Genomic DNA, 26,755 nt, shown 5'->3' on the forward strand with positions numbered 1-26,755 from the left:
AGTTGCAGTGGTCTGAGGTGTAAGCGTGCAAAGGGTACTATGTCCATTGCCGCTACCATTAAGCCGATTACCTCCATGCATTGAGCCACTGACGGGTGTTGAATGGAATGAAGGGTGCGGCAAGCACTTTGAAGTCTTGTTAGCCTGTCCTCTGTCAGGTAAATCTTCATTTCTACAGAATCTATAAGAGTCCCCAGGAAGGGAACTCTTGTGAGTGGAACGAGTGAACTTTTCTTTTCGTTCACCTTCCATCCATGTGACCTTAGAAATGCCAGCACTAACTCTGTATGAGACTTGGCAGTTTGAAAGCTTGAAGCTTGTATCAGAATGTCGTCTAGGTATGGAGCTACCGAGATTCCCCGCGGTCTTAGTACCGCCAGAAGAGCACCCAGAACCTTTGTGAAGATTCTTGGAGCTGTAGCCAATCCGAATGGAAGAGCCACAAACTGGTAATGCCTGTCTAGGAAGGCAAACCTTAGGTACCGATAATGATCTTTGTGAATCGGTATGTGAAGGTAAGCATCTTTTAAATCTACAGTGGTCATGTACTGACCCTCTTGGATCATAGGTAAAATTGTCCGAATAGTCTCCATCTTGAACGATGGAACTCTTAGGAATTTGTTTAGGATCTTTAAGTCCAGGATTGGTCTGAAAGTTCCCTCTTTTTTGGGAACCACAAACAGATTTGAGTAAAACCCCTGTCCCTGTTCCGATCGTGGAACTGGATGGATTACTCCCATTAACAAGAGCTCTTGTACGCAGCGTAGAAACGCCTCTTTCTTTGTCTGGATTGTTGACAATCTTGACAGATGAAATCTCTCTCTTGGAGGAGAGTATTTGAAGTCCAGTAGGTATCCCTGAGATATTATCTCTAGCGCCCAGGGATCCTGAACATCTCTTGCCCAAGCCTGGGCGAAGAGAGAAAGTCTGCCCCCCACTAGATCCGATCCCGGATCGGGGGCCCTCAATTCATGCTGTTTTAGGGGCAGCAGCAGGTTTCCTAGTCTGCTTGCCCTTGTTCCAGGACTGGTTAGGTTTCCAGCCTTGTCTGTAGCGAGCAACAGCTCCTTCCTGTTTTGGTGCAGAGGAAGTTGATGCTGCTCCTGCTTTGAAATTACGAAAGGAACGAAAATTAGACTGTCTAGTCTTGGCTTTGGCTTTGTCCTGAGGCAGGGCATGGCCTTTACCTCCTGTAATGTCAGCGATAATCTCTTTCAACCCGGGCCCGAATAAGGTCTGCCCTTTGAAAGGTATATTAAGCAATTTAGACTTAGAAGTAACATCAGCTGACCAGGATTTTAGCCACAGCGCCCTGCGTGCCTGAATGGCGAATCCTGAATTCTTCGCCGTAAGTTTAGTAAGATGTACTACGGCCTCCGAAATGAATGAATTAGCTAGTTTAAGGACTCTAAGCCTGTCCGTAATGTCGTCCAGAGTAGCTGAACCAATGTTCTCTTCCAGAGACTCAATCCAGAATGCCGCTGCAGCCGTGATCGGCGCAATGCATGCAAGGGGTTGCAATATAAAACCTTGTTGAACAAACATTTTCTTAAGGTAACCCTCTAACTTTTTATCCATTGGATCTGAAAAAGCACAGCTATCCTCCACCGGGATAGTGGTACGCTTAGCTAAGGTAGAAACTGCTCCCTCCACCTTAGGGACCGTTTGCCATAAGTCCCTTGTGGAGGCGTCTATTGGAAACATTTTTCTAAATATCGGAGGGGGTGAGAACGGCACACCGGGTCTATCCCACTCCTTAGTAACAATTTCAGTAAGTCTCTTAGGTATAGGAAAAACCTCAGTACTCGTCGGTACCGCAAAATATTTATCCAACCTACACATTTTCTCTGGTATTGCAACTGTGTTACAATCATTCAGAGCCGCTAACACCTCCCCTAGTAATACACGGAGGTTTTCCAGTTTAAATTTAAAATTTGAAATATCTGAATCCAGTCTGTTTGGATCAGAACCGTCACCCACAGAATGAAGTTCTCCGTCCTCATGTTCTGCCACCTGTGACGCAGTGTCTGACATGGCCCTAATATTATCAGCGCACTCTGTTCTCACCCCAGAGTGATCACGCTTACCTCTTAGTTCTGGTAATTTAGCCAAAACCTCAGTCATAACAGTAGCCATATCCTGTAATGTGATTTGTAATGGCCGCCCAGATGTACTCGGCGCTACAATCTCACGCACCTCCCTCTGAGCGGGAGATGTAGGTACTGACACGTGAGGCGAGTTAGTCGGCATAACTCTCCCCTCGTTGTTTGGTGAAATTTGTTCAATTTGTACAGATTGACTTTTATTTAAAGTAGCATCAATACAGTTAGTACATAAATTTCTATTGGGCTCCACTTTGGCATTGCAACAAATGACACAGGTATCATCCTCTGAATCAGACATGTTTAACACACTAGCAAATAAACTTGCAACTTGGAAATACAATTCAATTAGAATAATATTAAAACGTACTGTGCCTTTAAGAAGCACAGAAGATCTATGACAGTTGAAAATTAATAAATTGAAACAGTTATAGCCTCAATCCTTGTAAACAACACAACTTTAGCAAAGGTTTAATCCCATTAGCAAAGATAACAAATTCTGAAAGCAGGAAACAAATTACAGAATAAACGTTTTTTATCTCAGTCAAACTATAATTCTCACAGCTCTGCTGAGAGAAATTACCTCCCTCAAAATAAGTTTTGAAGACCCCTGAGCTCTGTAGAGATGAACCGGATCATGCAGGGAATACAATGAGTTGCTGACTGAAATATTTGATGCGTAGTAAAAGCGCCAAAAAAACGGCCCCTCCCCCTCACACACAGCAGTGAGGGAGAACAGAAACTGTCAGAAAACAGATTAAGCAACTGCCAAGTGGAAAAATAGTGCCCAAACATTTATTCACTCAGTACCTCAGCAAATGAAAACGATTTTACATTCCAGCAAAAACGTTAAACATAATCTCTAGTTATTAAACAGCTTTAGTGTAATTCTAGTGAAGTACCATTCCCCAGAATACTGAAGTGTAAAGTATACATACATGACATTATATCGGTATGGCAGGATTTTCTCATCAATTCCATTGTCAGAAAATAAAAACTGCTACATACCTCTATGCAGATTCATCTGCCCGCTGTCCCCTGATCTGAAGTTTACCTCTCCTCAGATGGCCGAGAAACAGCAATATGATCTTAACTACTCCGGCTAAAATCATAACAAAAACTCTGGTAGATTCTTCTTCAAACTCTGCCAGAGAGATAATAACACACTCCGGTGCTATTTTAAAATAACAAACTTTTGATTGAAGATATAAAACTAAGTATAATCACCATAGTCCTCTCACACATCCTATCTAGTCGTTGGGTGCAAGAGAATGACTGGGAGTGACGTAGAGGGGAGGAGCTATATGCAGCTCTGCTGGGTGAATCCTCTTGCACTTCCTGTTGGGGAGGAGTAATATCCCAGAAGTAATGATGACCCGTGGACTGATCACACTTAACAGAAGAAAAGGCCCCCTCCAGATGGAGGATCAGCAATGCTACGGGAAAACTGCATGTGAATAGAGATAACAATGTAGGGTACGCACCTCACTGAACGTCAACTCCTCAGAGGAGGACGGCTCCGTGATATCAAACATGTTTGATATTATCACTTTATCAAGGCATATGGAACATAATTGAGAGGGGGAACTATGGCCTCCTCCCCATATAAACAGGAATTGCTCTTTAGGAATAGAGGTAGTGCCCTCTAAAGAAACCGAATCCTCCATCAGTAGTGCAATAACCGGAGAGATAAAACATCCTCTTTTTTTTTTTTTTTAATTAAATAAAATAACGGCACCTCTATACCCCAATGGCTGAGGCACTCACCACCTCCCATGACCCAGACAGTACAGAGATGTATGACTCCTCTCTGATAGTCACGAAAGACGGAATGAATCACATAGTGCACAATGCAGGACCGTACCTGCTATGAGAGAAAGCGTGCCAAGCTTGAAAGCTGCATGGCTCTCAAAGTGAAAGTGAAACCTGTATATTCCATAAAAGCCTAAGAGCCCATAACATCTCAAACATAAAGCAGCATAAAATCAAATAAACACGTAAGATTATTATTCCCCCCGTGTTCAATAATCCCCCTAAGGAAATATTAACCCTTGATTCTATAAAAGGCGCCACACTGTGACCCTGTCTTTAGTGTTAACTCTATATAATAAAAAATGAAACAATCTTACCAGAATCTACGCTGTGGAACAGGAACACGGCCCTTCAAGTGTGACAGGTCGTAGCATCGCTCCTGACATGGACTTGAGAGAAGAAAGCAGTCAGCGAAACTCGTCAACCCCGATTTGCTGTAGGAGCTGTTAATATGAGTTGGGATGGCGTCGCAGAGGAGAGCTCTCCCTGCATCTCCGGACTCTAACTTTCACCCAGGCCCTCAGTGAGAAGCTTATAGGGCTACTTAAAACTCCCGTTTCATTGCGAAGAGTAGTACCCTCCATAAGAGACAAAACAAATTCTGACACTTTTCTGCCAACCTCCTGGGACGAAAGGCAAAGAATGACTGGGGGATGAGGGAAGTGGGAGTATTTAAGCCTTTGGCTGGGGTGTCTTTGCCTCCTGGTGGCCAGGTTCTTATTTCCCAAAATTAATGAATGCGGCTGTGGACTCTATTCCATTAGGAAGAAAAGGGGTATTATAGAGCTCTTGGGGTTTGGGAATCTTTGCCTTCTCCTAGTGGTAGGGAAGTGTAATTCCCAGGAGTAATGGATCGTGGACCACCACCTGTATGAAAGAAAATTACATTATCAAGGTAACAAGGACTTGATACTGTAAATTTTGAAATGCTGGAATAAAAGTTATATTTATCATATTTTATGTGGTGGCTTAGCGTGCTGCCATTTGGGTGCACCCCCGAAGCCGTGGGATTATCCTATTTTTCTCTTCAGCTTCCGGTTAAGGTTGGAAAAGCATGGTAGGATCTAGAGGCAGCAGTAGCTTCATGTAAACAAGAATCGACCACACTAGCCAGTAAGAGTGATATTAACCAGTAAGATCAATGACTGTTAGTCAGAAAGGACAACTGACATCAGTAATTTATCAAGTCACATAATTCAGCAGGTATTTTGCAGTATACATACAGTAAGTATATAAATAGAGAACGCAAAATCGCAATCTTAAAATAAGTAATAATACACGCCTAAGGACACAATAGAAGATTAGTACATTCACGCTTACAGTTTACATACATATTCTAACATTATACTATACAGTCCCCAGCTCCTATAGTTTTAATAAGAAGTTTGTATGTCTTTATTAACACAGTTGATCGCAGACATGATGAATATATAAGAGTTTACTGGGCGTTTCATGGGAGTAATCTGTCTTTTAATGTGGAAACATCACTGTGGGTTTCTAATATTCAAAGCACTGTCCTCCATCTTAGCTATCCCTTTTCAGCCATATCAGTCTCACCTGCTTTTCAGTGGCGATATTTCCTAGTGTGACAAATCTAGCGAATGTACAGTGAAACTGAATTTACATGTGCATAATTTGAAAGGTTACTACACAATTTTTTTTTTTTATCTTCCCGAACGCACATTCCATTTTGTGTAAACACGCTTTAAAGACAGCCCCTTCCTCCACCGCCTACATCACATCTCAGTAGCGTCATCAGATAACTTTTGCTGAAGTTGCGATCCCCATTATATCCTACGGGAGACACAGCCACCTGTCAGCACAACGAGGTTCAGCCCACTTTTTTTAGAATATAGCGACAGACCGATGGACTGTGAGCCTGGCGAACCCAAAGAGGCAATTTCTCGTCTGCCTGACGATGTTTTGAATATCGGGGCTATTGAATTCTTCAAACAAATTCCCTCTTCATCTGTCACCAAAGGGACAGAGCCCCATTTAAAAATTACCATTTCCGGGGGGCGGAGCTAACCATAGTTCTTTGTGGACGCTTGTGTGAAGAGCTCTGGGCTTACACCAGTTTAAATAACAAAATTCAGCTTGTTTTTTCAAACTAAAACCTCTTATATAATAGTGAGAACCTTAAGGACACTATTCACAGCCTTCTTCCCGAACCCAGCAAGCATACCCTACCGTCAAGAGTAGTTGGGATATCTGGAAGAGCAACGCATATACAGCCACCAGCCTCTTAAGCCCATATCTGCTTAGGGCCTGTACTCCGGAGAGTTACAGGGGTCATCCCTGTGTGAAGCTGAAAATCAGGATGGGCAAAAAACTGGACGCCGGGTTGGCATTATTAACCAAGGTTCCTGCGACCTTCTACTTAAGGGCAGCCGTCACCTACGGTTCACTGAGGTCTGCTGTTTCGGACGAAAATCGGAAGCCGCCTCCAGGGATACCCACCTAGTTGGCCAGGAAACTTTGTGGACTCTTGTGTAGGCCCCATCTTTGGAGGCTGGAGAAGTAGGTACAGAGCGGAGTGGCGCAAACGTCCGCCATCTTTGATCTGCGGCCTGTGGGGAAGCTCCGGTGATCCTGGACATCAAGTCGCATCAACTGCCTATCTCTGGCAAGAACCGGAGATCGTTACCACCCCAGCTACTGGAGCTTCTCTACCCACCTTCCTGTGCTTGTAGCCGCCTGCATTAAAGGAATCTCCAGAGCACCAGCCTCTTCACAGGTATCGGGTGAGATCCACACCTTACATATATTACAATTGGGACAGCAAAATTTAGACTTGCCCCACTCACAGGGCTCATACCTTAGGGCCGTGTACTAGGCGGACTCAAAGGCTCCCCACTTTATATCTTGGAAAACAACAGTCTGACTCTATTCTAGTAGTTTGTGTTGCTCCCATACTGGGAACCTATTACACTCCACAGCAGCTCTCCCCATCTGAGGCTCTCCCATCATATGGCCAAAGGGAACCTCTATACATCTCCAGCCTACTGCACCGCGCTGTAATATTTGTGGATCTACCCCTATTAAAGCCAATCCTTTCATCTGTCAGGACTTTCGCTGTGTATGAGAAGACTGCCTTATTATACCACAGACAACATGGTTGCTGATCACTATTTAACCCTAAACTGTTCCTGCTTTATTATCACTAGTGCCATTGCATTTGCTGTCCAAGGCTAAGCCCATACTTCTTTAGAGATATTTGTTCCCCTCCCTCACCTCCCCCTTTCCTCCCTGGCTTGTCCAGGAAGGTCATCTTCCCCTCTCATTTTCCCCTTCCTTCGGGTTGTATCCTTTAACCAGAGGTGAGGGAGAGAGCTGGCGTCCACACTGTATTGGTCATATGTGTTCAGATTCTGTTGTTGTTAGTGTAAAAACAAAATACTGTATTGTTTGGTTGTTTGCTCTCCCGGTGTGAATTTTTGGTGAGCCCAACTTCGTGACTGCTTGCTGCGGCCCTATCACACCTCCTCCTTTCCGGCCCAGCTAATCTGGGTTGGTCACTTACCCTCTACTTTTTCCCTTCCCTCGGGTTGTATCCCCTATTTCCCTGAGGTGTGGGATGGTCCACAGCACCCCAGTGAGTTGCAATACTGAATTTTGATTGTTGGTGTTCGCTGACCCTAGACGCGTCACTGTTTATGATGGCAGTGGTGTAATCCCAATGAGTAAGCTGAGGCCGGCCCCGCTTGTATTTATGTTTTATTATATATACTAGCTTTGAACAGGCAGTCAGGCATAGGTTATCTCTTCATTAAGTATAGGTGAGACTGACTGAGGTTCCTTTCTTACATTTAAAAGGTTGACTCCAAAAATGCTGCATACTTCAAGACGGCATCCCAGAACTCCGGCAACTGTTAAAAAGACTGTATTTGACCACTTCTCCCAACAGTTTAAAGACCCAGACCCATCTAGAAGAGAAGTGAGTGACCAAGAATCACAAAACGAGGGATCTCAATCTAGTATGCAGTCAGCCGCCCACTTGCAACACTATATTACTGAAACCAATATGAAAAAAATGCTAGCAGCGCAAACAAAAAGGGAAATTTATTCTTACCTGATAAATTTGTTTCTTTTACGATACGATGAGTCCACGGATTTCATCCTTACTTGTGGGATATCACCTCCTGGTCAGCAGGAGGAGGCAAAGAGCTCCAAAGCAGAGCTGCATAAATAGCTCCTCCCTTCCCTCCCAACCCAGTCATTCGACCGAAGTTAGGAAGAGAAAGGAAAAGTCAAGAAGCAGAGGTGACTGAAGTTTAACAAAAATAAAGACCTGTCTCACAAAAAAACAGGGATGGCCGTGGACTCATCGTATCGTAAAAGAAACAAATTTATCAGGTAAGAATAAATTTCCCTTTTCTTTTACAAGATACGATGAGTCCACGGATTTCATGCTTACTTGTGGGATACAATACCAAAGCTATAGGACACGGATGAAACGGGAGGGACAAGACAGGGAACCTAAACGGAAGGCACCACTGCTTGAAGAACTTTCCTCCCAAAAACAGCCTCAGACGAGGCAAAAGTATCAAATTTGTAAAATTTTTAAAAAGTGTGAAGAGAAGACCAAGTCGCAGCTTTGCAAATCTGTTCCACAGAAGCATCATGTTTAAATGCCCATGAAGAAGCCACAGCCCTAGTGGAATGAGTCATAATTCGTTCAGGAGGCTGCTGTCCAGCAGTCTCATATGCAAAATGGATGATACTCTTCAGTCAAAAAGAAAGAGAGGTAGCCGTAGCTTTCTGACTCCTACGCTTCCCAGAAAAAACAACAAACAGTGAAGAAGATTGAGGAAACTCCTTAGTTGCCTGTAAGTAAAACTTCAAGGCACGGACCACGTCCAAATTATGTAACAGTCGCTCCTTCTTAGAAGAAGGGTTAGGACACAAGGAAGGAACAACAATTTCCTGATTAATATTATTATTTGAAACAACCTTAGGAAGAAAACCAGGTTTGGTGCGCAACACTACCTTATCTGCATGGAAAATAAGATAAGGAGAATCACATTGTAATGCCGAAAGCTCAGAAAGTCTGCGAGCAGAAGAAATGGCAACTAAAAATAAAACTTTCCAAGATAACAACTTAATATCTATGGAATGCATAGGTTCAAATGGAACCCCTTGAAGAACATTAAGAACTAAATTCAAACTCCAAGGAGGAGCAATTGGTCTAAACACAGGCCTGATTCTAGTCAGAGCCTGACAAAAGGATTGAACATCTGCCAGACGCTTGTGAAGCAAAATAGACAAAGCAGAAATCTGTCCCTTTAAGGAACTTGCTGACAACCCTTTCTCCAATCCTTCTTGGAGAAAAGACAAAATCCTGGGAATCCTAACCCTACTCCATGAGTAGCCCTTGGATTCGCACCAATAAAGATATTTACGCCATATCTTATGGTAAATCCTTCTAGTAACAGGCTTATGAGCCTGAATCAAGGTATCAATGACCGAATCAGAGAACCCTCGCTTAGATAAAATCAAGTGTTCAATCTCCAAGCAGTCAGCTGCAGAGAAATTAGATTCGGATGATGGAAGGGTCCCTGAATGAGAAGATCCTGCCTCAATGGAAGCTTCCACGGTGGCAGAGAGGACATGTCCACCAGATCGGCATACCAAGTCCTTTGAGGCCACGCAGGAGCGATGAGAATCACTGAAGCCCTCTCCTGTTTGACTCGAGCAATCACCCGCGGAAGGAGAGCAAATGGAGGAAACACGTAAGCTAGGTTGAACGACCAAGGCACTGCCAAGGCATCTATCATTGCGGCCTGAGGATCCCTAGACCTGGATCCGTATCTCGGGAGCTTGGCATTCTGACGAGACGCCATAAGATCCAGCTCCGGCCTGCCCCATCTGAGAATCAGGCTGGCAAATACTTCCGGATGGAGTTTCCATTCCCCTGGATGAAACGTCTGTCTGCTCAAAAAATCTGCCTCCCAATTGTCCACTCCTGGGATGTGGATTGCTGACAGATAACAAGAGTGAGTCTCCGCCCACTGAATTATCCTGGTCACTTCTGTCATCGCTAAGGAACTCCTTGTTCCTCCCTGATGATTGATGTAAGCTACAGTCGTGATGTTGTCCGACTGATGAATTTTGTCGAAGTCAACTGAGGCCAAGCCTGAAGCGCATTGAATATTGCTCTCAACTCCAGAATGTTGATGGGAAGTAGAGACTCCGATCAAATCCATACACCTTGAGCTTTCAAGAAATTCCAGACTGCTTTTGCCTTTTTAGAAAAATCACACTGGTATTTCCAGAAAAATAAAGCAGTCACCTCGCCGCAGCTCTGCTGCGGCTCCTACCTGCCTCCACGTGACCAAACTTAACTTCTCTAGGACGGCGCACATAAGATCGCTTGTAAGATATTGCAACAAGCGGGCTTAGGAGCCGTGAGGAGATGCTGCCAACCGGAACTCAGTCGAGAAGTAACTGCGTGGCTAAGCGCGCAAACACTAAGCCCCTCCCTTCGTGGGCAGAGAAATACCAAACAAACCGGGCAAAAATAAGTAAAGTAATGTACCGCCATGTACCGGAGTCCGGTAAAACACTTCCCCCAGCGTCAGCCATCTCTATGATACAATAAACTTAAATAGAGCAATGCCCGTTACGGTTCAGGTGCATAACAACATAAATATCCCAGCGCTTCTAGGCTAAGTTCTAAAATGCCAGAGTGTCTGGATAATAAGCAGTATGTCGGTTCTCATTCTTCTTAAATTAATGAGAACCTACAATATAAAAGGCAGAGTACAGTCGGTTCTGAGATATGCTGCAGAGCCCCAGAAATAAAAGACTGCACTTACCTCCATGCTGAGGAACAGCATGATGATCTCACAGTGTCAAGAGGTCCACTCTTCCTTCTGAGGTCCTGTGAAGGCAGAAGGGTCTTAGTTAACATGTTCTAAGACCATACACAGAAGAGCAGCACAATCATGGGAGGCGCAGTGAAGCTAAAACCCCACCAGTTCCCATAGCCTAAAAGGCTATAACTCCAGAGGCTGCCCTATAGTTAAATAGTACACTTTGGCACCATTTAAAAATAAAAAACTCTTGATTGAAGAATCTAAACTAACACCTCACTTTACCTCTTCCTATCACTAACACAGGCAAAGAGAATGACTGGGTTGGGAGGGAAGGGAGGAGCTATTTATGCAGCTCTGCTGTGGAGCTCTTTGCCTCCTCCTGCTGACCAGGAGGCGATATCCCACAAGTAAGGATGAAATCCGTGGACTCATCGTATCTTGTAAAAGAAATCTATCACTGCTGAAATCCAACACAGCTCAGCAGAGCTTATAAAGGACATTGCGGAGATTGGCGAAAGAGTGGATACTTTAGAGAGACAACATGATGACCTCACCACAGCAGATCAAATCAACCAACTAGAACTAAAGCTCGCAGATGTGGAGGACAGGGCTCAGAGAAACAATATCCGATTCCGAGGTATACCGGAAAGTGTTACGGCAGGTGAACTGCAAGAATTCCTCAAGTCTCTTTTCATGGCACTATTGGGCCCCCTAGAGGGTTCGTTACATACTATGGAGCGAGCTCATAGAGCTTTGAGGCCAAGGACAATGTCTTAAGATAGGCCTAGAGACGTGGTGGTATGCTTCCATAACTTCACCTTCAAAGACTGCCTAATGCAGGCCGCTTTCAACAAACCAGCCTTACCATACAACCTCAAAGACATCCAACTCCTGCTGGACCTGTCCTCTCACACACATGTTACTCAGAAGAGCGAACATTAAGTATAGATGGGGCTATCCAACTAAGCTTATTGTGCCTAAGGACAATCAAACACATGTTGTGACATCCCCAGCTCAAAGCAACACTCTCCTAACTAGCTGGGACTTGCAAACAGAACAGATGCATCTGGCTGTTGCCCACTCTACCAAACTGAGGGCCTCGGCTCCAGAGTGGACCTTGAAGGATCAAAGACCAAAAACGTCAGAAACCCGGTCCCCTCAGTCTCTGAGGCTTCAAGAATTGCCGACTTGAAAGGACACCTACCTTTTATGCAGAAAAATTGTGTTTTAAGCTATCTATGTTACAACGGTTATACCATTTATTTGTTGTTCTTAAAGTATAGTTAGTTAAGCTAGTTCATACTTAGATGTTTATGTGTGAGCGGGGCTGACTTCTTCAGCTCCATTTTTTTTCTTCTTTTTTTGCACTTGCTCCCCACCCACCCCCGAATTTAGAGCCCACGCTAGCGTTCAACATAGGTGGACTATTTCCACCAACTCATTTATCCCAGATTCCCCCTTCCCCGACTCCCTAACTTTCATTCCGAACCCAGTATCTTTCCCCCTGCCAAACACCAAGCTACAAGGTATACTTGTCATTGTTTCAGGGTTTAGCAAAACTTATGTCTTCCCTTAGGTTCATAACACATAACGTGAGAGGCCTAAACACTACTGGTAAAAGAAGTCTACTCGCTAGATCTCTCAAATTTCATAGGACAGATGTGGCATTCCTCCAAGAAATGCAACCACTAGTAGATGGCCCACCTCCATCCATATCTAAAGATGTTCCCATTTTTGAATCGGCCCCCTTCGCTAAAAAAGCTAGGGGTGCAGCTATACTTATACATAATAGTGGCTTATGAACCAATCCACATCCTGGAGCTGTTCGTGGGGTACTGATCAGCTAGCTGGACTGCTGTAGAATCCAGCCTGTCTCTGTGGGCATGACTGATTGCCTTTGTCACAAGTGAGTACCCTGTGTATATCTCCTGTCTGAAGTTCCTAAGATTCCTCATTGATCTGCACCATTGGCACCTCTATCTATTGTGTCTCTTCAACAGATTGCTTACCACTGTATGCTGTTAGAGAGCTGCCTCCTGGATCGCTCCTTCAATCAAACATATTTCTCCTGCCTCAAGGAATTTGAACTAAGCTTACAATTTCTGGACTTTTTGCCTGCACATATGTGCCAGCGGTAATATCCCAGTTTTTATATTTTGGAGAATATATCTCGGTAATTGTGTTATTAAGATCTCACTCTTATATATTTCATTACATTATTGCATTGTGTACTGCTTGTCACATATATTTAATTTGTTCAGACTCTTTTTATATATATATATCTTACTGCCTATTACCCTTAGCGCCTCCTAGAGGATCTCAGGGAACATCTGTTTTTTTGTTTCCCCTGACTTCATCATCTATTATTTAGATTCCTCATCCTAATCTGTAATTTAGACCATATCACAAACACATTAGTTTCCATTTACCTTCCAAATGTCCTCCAACCCAGATGCCTAAAAAAGATCCTATGCAAGGTAGATCAAAGCAGGGAAAGGTTATCTTAGCGGGCGATTTCAATATGGTCTGGAACCATAAAATAGACAGGAAATCTAAATCCACTAATAAGAAGGTTGCTGTCCCTAACTCTGTTAGCCTTAATTTTAGAACTCTAATGGCACAATACGGCTACTATGATAGCTGGAGGTCTTTTCACTCACTAGATAAAGACTACACTCATTTATCTCACCCACATAACACTTATTCTAGGTTGGATTACCTTTTCTGCCACTCTGGATTTAGTACAATCCACTAAACATATCAATATGCTCTTGGACAGATCACGACTAAGTTCTCCTTGACCTTCAATCCACGAACACAGCTAGGTCCAAATCCACTTGGCGGCTGCCCCACCACATACTGTCAGAGGTATCTTTCAGAGAGGAACTCAGGAAAGAGCTCCAACTCACCATACAAACAAATGACAACCCCCAGATTCGAGATATTATATGGGGGCATTTAAGGCTACCACTCGGGGCTATTTTATAAAAAGACAGGCTTACTTGAGGAAACAAGCCAGCCTCTCCCTTTCCCAAGCCCATTACAAATTGAGGGACCTTGAGTATCAATGTCACACCTCCAATTCCTTAGATCTCAGAGACAAAATTGCAGAACTTAGATGACATATTAGCCTTTTAGAGTTCAAGAAAACCCAATCCCATCTTTTCAAACTAAAGCAACTTTTCTACTCAAAAAGTAACAAAGCTGACACTATGTTAGCAAATAGACTGAGACAGCGCACAGGGGCCTCGCGTATACACGTAATAAGACAAGGGAACCAAACTCTTAGGCTCCCTGCCCAGATTGGCCAAAAATTTAGGGAATACTACTCTGCTCTGTATAACATACAAAATCAGGAATCCATAAAACCAGCATCTCCAGAGGTTGTAGGCTCCTTTTTGCGTTCAAGTTTCTTGAGGCCTACATTATAACAATACCTACCAGATAAAGACCCCCTCATACTGTACTAATTATAGACCCATCTTATTAATTAATGTAGTCATTAAAATATACTCTAAAATTTTAGCAAATAGAATCTCAAGGCTGCTCCCTGATCTTATTGACCCGGACCAAGTAGGCAATATCCCAGGTAGGGAAGGTCCTGATAACACTAGAAGATTACTGAACTTTCTGTTAGAGTTCAAAAGGTTAAATAAGCCCTTGCCTGTCATCTCTCTTGATGCAGAGAAGGCGTTTGATCGAGTTAGATGGCAATACCTTTAGATGGTGTTGGAAACTTTTCAATTCCTTGAACATATAATATTGGCCATAAAAGCATTATATTCTACTCCCATGGCCTCTGTCCGAGGACTAGGATTTACTTCCTCGTACTTCTCCATTTCCAATGGCACCCGGCAGGGTTGCCCCTTGTCCCCATTGTTAATTGTCCTAGCGATAGAGCCCTTAGCAGCACAAATTAGGAGTGACAGCAAAGTGGAGGGAATTACACTGCATGGCATGGTACACAAGATTGCACTGTTTGCTGTTGACACCATGAGTTTCTCCATCAAGCCGCTACAAACTATCCCTAGATTGCTAGAGATATTGGAGACATTAAGTACATTCTCCTATTACAAATTAAACCATAACAAAACCGAAATCTTCTCTAGTGGGCTCCCCGCAGACCTTCCTAAATACTTACACAATACCTTCAAGTTTATAGTTAAAGAAAACCACATAAAACACTTAGGTGACTGAAGTTTTAAACAAAAAATATAATCTGTCTTAAATTGACAGGGAGGGCCGTGGACTCGTCGTATCTTAGAAGAAATCAATTTATCAGGTAAGCATAAATTTCCTTTTCTTCTATAAGATACGACGAGTCCACGGATTCATCCTTTACTTGTGGGATACAATACCAAAGCTACAGGACACGGATGAACGGGAGGGACAAGACAGATACCTAAACAGAAGGCACCACTGCTTGAAGAACTTTTCTCCCAAAAATAGCCTCAGAAGAAGCAAAGGTATCAAATTTGTAAAATTTGGAAAAGGTATGAAGGGAAGACCAAGTCGCAGCTTTACAAATCTGTTCAACAGAAGCATAGTTTTTAAAAGCCCATGTGGAAGCCACCGCTCTAGTAGAATGAGCTGTAATCTTTACAGGAGGCTGCTGTCCAGCAGTCTCGTATGCCAAACGGATGATGCTTTTCAGCCAAAAAGAAAGAGGTAGCCGTAGCTTTTTGACCCCTACGCTTTCCAGAATAGACAACAAATAGAGAAGATGTTTGACGGAAATCCTTGGTCGCTTGTAAGTAAAACTTCAAGGCACGAACCACGTCCAAGTTATGTAACAGACGCTCCTTCTTAGAAGAAGGACTAGGACATAGAGAAGGAACAACAATTTCCTGATTAATATTCTTATTTGAAACAACCTTAGGAAGGAATCCAGGTTTAGTGCGCAAAACCATCTTATCAGAATGGAATATAAGATAAGGCGAGTCACATTGTAATGCAGAAAGCTCAGAAACTCTTCGAGCAGAAGAGATAGCAACTAAAAACAGAACTTTCCAAGATAGAAGTTTAATATCTATGGAATGCATGGGTTCAAACGGAACCCCTTGAAGAACATTTAGAACTAAATTCAAACTCCATGGCGGAGCAACAGGTTTAAACACAGGCTTGATTCTAACTAAATCCTGACAAAAGGACTGAACGTCTGGGACATCTGCCAGACGCTTGTGTAGCAAGATTGACAAAGCAGAAATCTGTCCCTTTAAAGAACTAGCTGATAATCCCTTCTCCAATCCTTCTTGGAGAAAGGACAAAATCATAGGAATCCTGATCTTACTCCATGACTAGCCCTTAGATTCGCACCAATAAAGATATTTACGCCATATCTTATGGTAAATTTTCCTAGTGACAGGTTTTCGAGCCTGAATCAAGGTATCAATGACCGACTCAGAGAATCCCCGCTTAGATAAAATCAAGCGTTCAATCTCCAAGCAGTCAATTGCAGAGAAATTAGATTTGGATGTTGGAACACCATATCTTATGGTAAATTTTCCTAGTGACAGGCTTTCGAGCCTGAATCAAGGTATCAATGAGCGACTCAGAGAATCCCCGCTTAGATAAAATCAAGCGTTCAATCTCCAAGCAGTCAATTGCAGAGAAATTAGATTTGGATATTGGATTGCCATATCTTATGGTACATTTTCCTAGTGACAGGCTTTCGAGCATGAATCAAGGTATCAATGAGCGACTCAGAGAATCCCCGCTTAGATAAAATCAAGAGTTCAATCTCCAAGCAGTCAATTGCAGAGAAATTAGATTTGGATGTTGGAACGGACCTTGAATGAGACCCTGTCTCAGTGGCAGTTTCCACAGTGGCAGAGATGCCATTTTCACCAGATCTGCATACCAAGTCCTGCGTGGCCACGCAGGCGCTATCAAGATTACCGAAGCCCTCTCCTGTTTGATTCTTGCAATCAGACAAGGTAGGAGAGGAAAAAGAGGAAACACATAAGCCAGGTTGAACGACCAGGGTACTGCTAGAGCATCTATCAGTACTGCTTGAGGATCCCTTGATCTGGACCCGTAACAAGGAAGTTTGGCATTCTGACGAGATGCCATCAGATACAATTCCGGTGTGCCCCACTGATGGATCAATGCCGCAAACACCTCTGGATGGAGCTCCCACTCCCCCGGATGAAAAGTCTGACGACTTAGAAAATCTGCTTCCCAGTTCTCCACTCCTGGGGTATATATTGCTGATAGATGGCAAGAGTGAGTCTCTGCCCATCGAATTATCTTGGAATCCTCTATCATCACTAGAGAACGCTTTGTTCCCCCTTGATGATTGATATAAGCTACACAGTCGTGATACTGTCCGACTGGAATCTTATGAACTTGGCTGAAGCCAGCTGAGGCCATGCTAGAAGCGCATTGAATATCGCTCTTAGTTCCAGAATATTTATTGGTAGTAGAGACTCCTCCTGAGTCCACACACCCTAAGCCTTCAGGGAATTCCAGACTGCGCTCCAGCCCAAGAGGCTGGCGTCTGTCGTCACTATGACCCATGCTGGCCTGTGGAAGCACATTCCCTGAGACAGATGATCCTGTGACAACCACCAATGAAGAGAATCTCTGGTCTCTAGGTCCAGAATTATCCGCAGAGATAAATCTGCATAATCCCCATTCCACTGTTTGAGCATGCACAGCTGCAGTGGTCTGAGATGTAGGCGAGCAAACGGAACTATGTCCATTGCCGCTACCATTAACCCAATGACCTCTATACACTGCACCACTGATGGCCGAGGAATGGAGTGAAGTGCTCGGCAAGCAGTTAGAATCTTTGATTTTCTGACCTCCGTCAGAACAATTTTCATGTCTACCGAGTCTATCAGAGTTCCTAGGAATGGAACTCTTGTCAGGGGAACTAGTGAACACTTTTTTATGTTCACCTTCCACCCGTGAGATCTTAGAAAAGCTAACACGATGTCCATGTGAGATTTGGCTAGATGGTAAGTTGACGCCTGAATTAAAATATCGTCCAGATAGGGCACCACTGCTATGCCCCGCGGCCTTAGAACCGCCAGAAGGGACCCTAGCACTTTTGTGAAGATTCTGGGAGCTGTGGTCAATCCGAAAGGAAGGGCCACAAACTGGTTATGTTTGTCCAGGAAGGCGAACCTGAGGAACTGGTGATGATCTTTGTGGATATGAATGTGAAGATACGCATCCTTCAAATCCACGGTGGTCATGTATTGACCCTCCTGGATCATTGGTAAAATTGTTCGTATGGTCTCCATCTTGAACGATGGGACTCTGAGAAATTTGTTTAGACTTTTGAGATCTAAAATTGGTCTGAAGGTTCCCTCCTTTTTGGGAACCACGAACAGATTGGAGTAAAACCCCTGCCCTTGTTCTAATTTTGGAACTGGACAGATTACACCCATGGTGTAGAAATCTCCCTCTTGGGAGAGAATCCTTGAATTCTAACCGATACCCCTGGGAGACAATTTCTAATGCCCAGGAGTCCTGAATATCTCTTGCCCAAGCCTGAGCGAAGAGAGAAAGTCTGCCCCCTACTAGATCCGGTCCCGGATGGGGGGCTAGCAGCAGCGGGCTGTTTACCTTTATTCCAGGTCTGGTTAGGTCTCCAGACTGACTTGGATTGTGCGAAGTTCCCCTCCTGCTTGGAGGCGGCTGAGGAAGTAGAGGGACTGCCTTTAAAGTTTCGAAAGGAACGAAAATTATTCTGTTTGGTCCTCATTTTAACCGTCTTGTCCTGAGGAAGGGCATGACCTTTACCTCCAGTAATATCGGAAATGATCTCCTTTAGTTCAGGCCCGAATAGGGTCTTACCCTTAAAGGGAATAGCTAAAAGTTTGGATTTAGATGACACATCAGCAGACCAAGACTTAAGCCATAACGCTCTATGCGCTAAAATGGCAAAGCCTGCATTCTTTGCCGCTAATTTAGCCATTTGGAAAGCGGCATCTGTAATAAAGGAATTAGCTAGCTTGAGAGCCTTAATTCTATCCAAACTCATCCAAATGGGGTCTCAACCTTAAGAGACTCCTCTAGAGCCTCAAACCAAAAAGCTGCTGCAGTGGTTACTGGTACGATGCACGCTATAGGATGTAGAAGAAAACCCTGATGAATAAACAATTTCTTTAGAAGCCCCTCTAATTTTTTATCAATAGGATCTTTGAAAGCACAACTGTCCTCAATAGGTATAGTTGTACGCTTAGCCAGGGTAGAAATAGCTCCCTCCACCTTAGGGACCGTCTGCCAGGAATCCCGAATGGTGTCAGATATGGGAAACATTTTCTTAAAAGTAGGAGGGGGAGAGAACGGAATGCCTGGTCTATCCCATTCCTTAGTAACAATGTCCGAAATTCTTCTAGGGACTGGAAAAACATTAGTGTAAGTAGGTACCTCTAGATATTTATACATTTTACACAGTTTCTCTGGTGGAATGACAATAGGGTCACAATCATCCAGAGTCCTTAAGACCTCCCTGAGTAACAAACGGAGGTGTTCAAGCTTAAACTTAAAGGTCGTCACATCTGAGTCTGTTTGAGGGAACATCTTTCCTGAATCAGAAAGCTCTCCCTCAGACAGCAAATCCCCCACCCCCAAATCAGAACACTGTGAGGGTACATCGGAGATGGCCAATAAAGCATCAGAGGTCACCTGACCTGCTGCGCTTACCCTGTAAACCTGACAGTTTAGATAATACCTCTGTAAGGGTAGTAGACATAACTGCAGCCATATCTTGCAGGGTGAAAGAATTAGACGCACTAGAAGTACTTGGCGTCGCTTGGGCGAGCGTTAAAGGTTGTGACACTTGGGGAGAAACAGATGGCATAACCTGATTCTCTTCTGACTGAGAATCATCCTGAGACATACTTTTATCAGCTAAAATATGTTCTTTGCAATGTAGGGCCCTTTCAGTACAGGAGGGACACATTTGAAGTGGGGGTTCCACAATGGCTTCTAAACACATGGAACATTGGCTTTCCTCAATGTCAGACATGTTAAAACAGGCTAGTAATGACCACAAAGAGGCTTGAAAACACTTTATTTAGTAAAAAAAATAATCTGAAAAAACGGTACTGCGCCTTTAAGAGAAAAAAAGCATACAATTTTTCCAAAACTGCTTTAAAATGATAAAATTATCTAAATTTTATTATATATGTATCCTAACTTGCCAGCTAAGATTGCACCACAAGTATGGACTACTTAACCCTTATGTACAAAAATGTTATACAAAAAACGTTATGATTAACCAAAAAAAAAACCCTGCACCTCGCCACAGCCCTGCTGTGGCGCCTACCTGCCCTCAGGGGTCTGCAAAATCAGTTTAACCCTTCGATCAGGCCCAAACGTTCCTGAGAGGCCCACCGGAGCTGGAGCTTGCTGCTTGCATGGGGAATACAACTGTGCAACTGAGGCGCGAAAATAGGCCCCGCCCATCTACCTCGATGTCTCACAGCCTTGCAAAAGAACCGCTAAAAAGTTGTCTAAAAACCTAGCCATGTGGGTTCATATACCCAGGTCTAAAAGAAGCCATGTGCACCCTCCATTGCCATTATAAATAAAAATGTTTGTCACAAAAAATGTTAATCTACCTCCAAACATAGAATCGCTTGCCCACAAACATTATGTCATCAGTGTCAACCATTTTTTATAGCCCAACATACAGGTCCAGTAATACCCTTCTCTTTCACATTAGGATTACTGCTTACCCCTTCCCTCATGGGGATACTGTCAGCCAATTCTGAAATAACACAGTCTCTCCAGAAAAAAATGACTGAACATACCTCAATGCTTGTAGCATGAAAAACGTTCCTCACACTGAAGTTTCTTAAGTACTCCTCAGCCATTCTGTGGGAACTACTCTGGATCTTAGTGACAACTGCTAAGATCATCAGTCTCCAGGCAGAAATCTTCATCCATCTGCTGCCTGGGAAAAAATAGCACTCACCGGTACCATTTAAAATAAAAAAGTCTTGCTTGAAGAAAATAAAAACTAACATTTTATGACCTATTTCACTTTACCCTTCCTATTACTTAGTGTAGGCAAAGAGAATGACTGGGGGGTGGAGTCAAGGGAGGAGCTATATAGACAGCTCTGCTGTGGTGCTCTTTGCCACTTCCTGTTAGCAGGAGGATAATATCCCACAAGTAAAGGATGAATCCGTGGACTCGTATCTTATAGAAGAAATATTGATTGGTAACCTCGCCTCTTGAAATTTCCAAACCCCTTGTGCTGTCAGAGATCCCCAGACAGCTCCCCAACCTGAAAGACTTGCATCTGTTGTGATTACAGTCCAGGTTGGACGAACAAAGGAGGCCCCTTGAACTATACGATGGTGGTCTAACCACCAAGTCAGGGAGAGTCGAACATTGGGATTTAAGGATATTAATTGTGATATCTTTGTATAATCCCTGCACCATTGATTCAGAATACAAAGCTGGAGAGGTCTCATATGAAAACGAGCAAAGGGGATCGCATCCGATGCTGCAGTCATGATACCTAAAACTTCCATGCACAAAGCCACTGAAGGGAATGACGGAGACTGAAGGTTCCGACAAGCTGAACACTGAATCTATCTGGAAACCTAAAAAGGTGACCCTTGTCTGAGGAATCAAGGAACTTTTTGGTAAATTGATCCTCCAACCATGTCTTTGAAGAAACAACACTAGTTGATTTGTGTGAGATTATGCAGAATGTAAAGACTGAGCTAGTACCAAGATATCGTCCAAATAAGGAAACACCGCAATACCCCGTTCTCTGATTACAGAGAGTAGGGCACCGAGAACCTTTGAAAAAATTCTTGGAGCTGTCGCTAGGCCAAATGGAAGAGCGACAAATTGGTAATGTAGTAGTAAAGTTTTAAAAGACCTTTTACGTTTATTAGAAGGCGGAATGGCAGACAAAGCCTTCTGAATCGCATCAGCAATAAAATCTTTTATATTCACAGGGATATCATGTACATTAGATGTTGATGGAACAACATGCATTGTACTAGTACTGATGGATACATTGTCTGCATGTAAAAGCTTATCATGACAACTGTTACATACTACAGCTGGAGATATAATCTCTGCTAATTTACAACAGATACACTTATCTTTAGTAGAACTGTTATCAGGCAGCAGGAATCCAACAGTGGTTTCTGAGACAGGATCAGATTAAGACATCTTGCAAATGTAAGAGAAAAAAACAACATATTAAGCAAAATTATCAGTTTCAGGAATGGGAAAAAAATGCAAACAGTATAGCCCTCTGAGCATAGAAAAAAGGCAAGAGGCATATAGGAAGTGGGGTTTAAATAATAAAATTATTTGGCGCCAAGTATGATGCGCAATGCAAAAAAAACATTTTGGCGCTAACAAAATCCGGAAATGACGCAACTCGCATCATAGCAGACGCAACCTTGTGAAAGGAAACCTGGAGTCAACTAAGACGCCGGAAATGGTGAATTTGCATCACCAAACGTAACTTTGCGCCAAAAAATTCTCGCGCCAAGAATGACGCAATAAATATCAGCATTTTGCGACCTTGCAAGCCTAAATTTTGCCCGCGAAAATTTATGAAAACAGTCAAGTCTGAAGAAAAGACTATACCCCAGGTAAGAAAAAATATGTTTTTCCCAATTTTGAAACTGATAGTCTGCAAAAGGAAATATACATAAACCTGACTCATGGCGAATATAAGTATAATACATATATTTAGAACTTTACATTAATACATAAAGTGCCAAACCATAGCTGAGAGTTTCTTTAAGAAATAAAAACATACTTACCGAAAGACACCCATCCACATATAGCAGATAGCCAAACCAGTACTGAAACGAGAATCAGCAGAGGTAATGGAATATGAGAGTATATCGTCAATCTGAAAAGGGAAGTAGGAGATGAATCTCTACGACCGATAACAGAGAACCTATGAAAAAAATTCCCGCAAGAAAACCATAGAATTCAATAGGTGATACTCCCTTCACGTCCCTCTGCCATTCACTGTACTCTGATAGGAATCGGGCTTCAAAATGCTGAGAAGCGCATATCACAGAAGAAAATCAAGCACAAACTTCACCACATACATAGGAGGCAAAGTTTGTAAATCTGAATTGTGGGTGTGGTGAGGGGTGCATTTATAGGCATTTTGAGGTTTGGGAAACTTTGCCCCTCCTGGTAGGATTGTATATGCCATACGTCACTAGCTCATGGACTCTTGCCAATTACATTAAAGAAAGCTATCCACTGTATTACAATATATGAGACATATTTTAAACTACTCACGCACTGGTATTATGTCCCGGCCAGATTAGCTAAATTGTTCCCTACTGCTTCTCCCAAATGTTGGAGGGATTGTGATCCAGATCGGCGATATGACACATGTTTGGTGGAGCAGCCCGAAATTTACACCACTTTGGAACACTTGTTTCAACATCCGAACCAGATTGGGGATCTCCCTTTCTAAGTCTCCAGAAGTGGCCTTATTTCATTTAGGCTCCTGTAAACTACCCAAGCACCAAGGATATTTATGTATATACCTTTTCTCAGCTATAAAACTATCCATTGCCAGATCATGGAAAAACTTACACCGCCCCTCCTGGACAGATATTGTTAAAGTTATGGCATATATTTATTCCATGGAAAAAATTTATTTTATTCCCTAGAAAATTCAGACCTCTTTGAAATGATCTGGGCGGACTGGCAAGCCATATTTAACACCCAGTGGCTTCCTTACTTAGATACCTAAGAACGCCTTCCCATTCCATCCTCCCGGCCTCCCCTTGCTGAACTCCTCTCTCAGTGACACCACCTTCTCAGACCCTTCATCATTCCTGTGTAACAATAATTTTCCATTAACCTCCCCTCCTCTCTGACCCACTTCCCTTTTGGTAAAGCATTTTAACCTATTGTGCTAATATATAACTCCTTAATGGAGTTGATATAGGTGAACACTGATTGTTATTCACTTGGTATATGTATGCATTTTTCCTTTTTGGGTTGTTGTGTGCTACTGGCACACTGTTGTATCCTTATCTTTTAAAAAAATAAATAAAAAAAAATACCATTTCCACTCTCTGTATCTACAAAGCAAACTTGCCTGAAACACATACCATTTTCTATATATTGTCATCATATCTTATAGTTTATTGTGTTCATGTGTGGCAGCAAACAGACACATGTAAAATGTTTGTATCCATATCTTGGTGTTCCTTTATGACTAAACAATATATTAATATTATTCTACAATATGATATGATATTGAGGCAATATCAGGTTGTCAAAGTAATGCATACATGTTCCTATGGTTACCAGAACATATACAGTACATTAGAAGCATACTCATCACTGTTAATTGAATAGTTATTAGTTTTGTTAGCTGCCGAATTCACATACCTAGTTATTATGTATGTGCACAATTTTGCTTTACTCCTTCTTAATACAATGAACAACAAATATACTATAAATAACATACAACATTAAAACTAAGGTACAGCTGGACTGCGTATGTAACAGCATTAGACCACTGAGAAAATACAGGGCGCAGGAGGGCAGACACAGCACACAACAGACACTCAGCATAATGAATGCTTTTCGTAGGTGGGAACTGGTGAGGAAGGACCCCCAAGTGAGTAATGCCGCAGCCTATAAATCTTAGGGAGTGAACCCAAAGGATGTGTGTGTGTGTGTTAACACCCAAAACAGGCCACAGGCACCAGGGGTGGTCATTCCCATACTGCAAAAGTAAACGACCTACAGGGGTTACAGTTTTGTATCCTCATAAAAAAGGTTCGCGAAACAGCCCACCCTGAACCAAAATTGGCAGAAAGAGAAAGGACAAGAGAGAAAAGGAAAAAGAAAGAGAGGTGGAGACAGAAAGTCTGCAATTGTATAGACACTAGAGCTCAATACTATTAAAGTAAGCTAAGTTTCCTTGCAGCAGTGTGCTTTGGTTTATTTTAATTTGTGTTTTACGTACAGACACATCATATTGCAAATCAGAAAATCATTAAATGGTGCAAGGTGAATCAATCAAGACTAGTCACATGTAAAAGCTGATTTAAATGCTATTAAAACACATACATAGTGCTGCCAACATGAAGGATTATTTCATAGCTAACAACATAACATGATGTTACATTTTTGATTAATCTTACCATGCTTTGTAATCCTGTGACTTGTCCGTGCATGTTGACATTTGGCAAAGGATCCAGGTTAATTGCAGCTGGCTCTGGGATAATGGTTGGGTTTAGAACAGCTTTCTTTTCCTTTAAATTAAGGACTAACCCAAGCTCTGGCAATGGCAAGCACGAAGGTCTGCTGAGGCCAAAGAGAATGTGATACAGGTCTACAGCTCCGCACCGCAGTCTCCAATCATGAGAAGTACCTAAAATAACACCAGAAAATACATACATGATTATTGTATGTCTTTGTCCAAAAAGCATACCGTATCCCAGAATCCCATAATATAGGACTCCTTACGTCTCCACTATTAGTGAGTGTGAGAAAGACTCAGTAAATACTACTGCACATGAACACTAACAGCAAAATTAGTTTATCCCGTGATGTCTATTTGATTTAAAGTCTCTTTAGATTACATTTAAAGAAAGTCCAGATGAATTTACTGAACAAACAAGTAAAAACATTATTTATGCTTACCAGATAAATTATTTTCCTTCCTGGCAGGGAGAGTCCACGACTTCATTCCTTACTGTTGGGAAATACAACACCTGGCCACCAGGAGGAGGCAAAAACAGGCTTAAATATCCCTCCAACTTCCCCTATCCCCGAGTCATTCTGCCGAGGGAACAAGGAAAAAAAGAGGAGGACCCTATTCTGAGGGCACCACAGCCTGCAAAACTTTTCTCCCGAAAGCTGCTTCAGCCGAAGCAAACACATCAAACTTGTAAAATTTAGAAAAAATGTGTAAGGAGGACCAGGTAGCCACCTTACAAATCTGATCCATAGAGGCTTCGTTCTTAAAAGCCCAGGGGGAAGCCACTGCTCTAGTGCAATGAGCCATTATCCTCTCAGGAGGCTGTCGCCCCGCTGTCTCATAAGCTAAGCGGGATGACACTCCTCAACCAGAAAGATAGAGAAGTTGTAGTAGCCTTCTGTCCCTTGTGCTTCCCCATATAGATGACAAACAAAGAGGAAGATTGTCTGAATTCCTTAGTTAGAAAAAGAAGAAGATGATAGAACTTCAAGGCACAAACCACATCTAGATTATGAAGCAAACGGTCCTTCGCTGAAGAAGGATTAGGACACAAGGAAGGAACAACAATTTCTTAATTAATGTTATGATTCAACACCACCTTAGGGAGGAACCCTAGTTTAGTGCGTAAAACCGCCTTATCAGCATTAAAAACCAGATAAGGGGATCACATTGCAAAGCAAAAATCTCAGAAACTCTGTGCACAGAGGCAATAGCCAACAAAAAAAGAACCTTCCAAGATAACAATTTAATGTCAACAGTATGCATAGGCTCAAATGGAGCCTGCTGCAAAACACTAAGAACAAGATTGAGGCTCCAAGGCGAAGCTCCAGATCTAAACACGGGTCTGATACTAGCCAGAGCCCTTACAAAGGACTGCACATCAGGAAGCTCAGACAATCTTTTGTGCAGTAACACTGACAGGGCCGATATCTGTCCCTTTAGGGACCTAGCAGATAGGCCCTTCTCCAGTCCATCCTGGAGAAAAGCTAAAATTCTAGCAACCTTTACCTTATGCCAGGAAAAGCCACGCTCTTCACACCAGTACAAGTAAATCCTCCACACTTTATGGTAGATACGACGAGTAACTGGCTTACGAGCTTGAACCAGAGTGTTGCTAACACTCTCAGAGAACCCTCTTTTGGCTAAGACTAAGCGTTCAATCTCCACACAGTCAGCCTCAGAGAATCTAGATTTTGATGAATGAAGGGACCCTGTATCAGCAGATCTCTGCAACAAGGTAACCTCCAGTGAGGAGATGAGGACATCCCCATCAGATCCGCGCAAACCACGTCCTTTGCGGCCACGATGCAGCAATCAGAATTACAGATGCTCGATCC

General features: G+C 42.9%; 1 protein-coding gene across 2 annotated transcripts in view; it reads right to left on the bottom strand.

Moving 5' to 3' along the window:
* Nucleotides 1-26,755, bottom strand: part of TAF2 (TATA-box binding protein associated factor 2) — a 382,948-nt gene that overhangs the window by 69,170 nt on the left and 287,023 nt on the right. For both annotated transcript variants that reach the window (XM_053715318.1, XM_053715317.1), the window contains exon 23: nucleotides 24,859-25,088. In XM_053715318.1, coding sequence (XP_053571293.1) covers nucleotides 24,859-25,088 — 230 coding nt within the window. The remainder of the gene's footprint in view (nucleotides 1-24,858; nucleotides 25,089-26,755) is intronic.

The sequence above is a fragment of the Bombina bombina genome, chromosome 5, assembly GCF_027579735.1.
Source record: "Bombina bombina isolate aBomBom1 chromosome 5, aBomBom1.pri, whole genome shotgun sequence".
Taxonomy (NCBI): domain Eukaryota; kingdom Metazoa; phylum Chordata; class Amphibia; order Anura; family Bombinatoridae; genus Bombina; species Bombina bombina.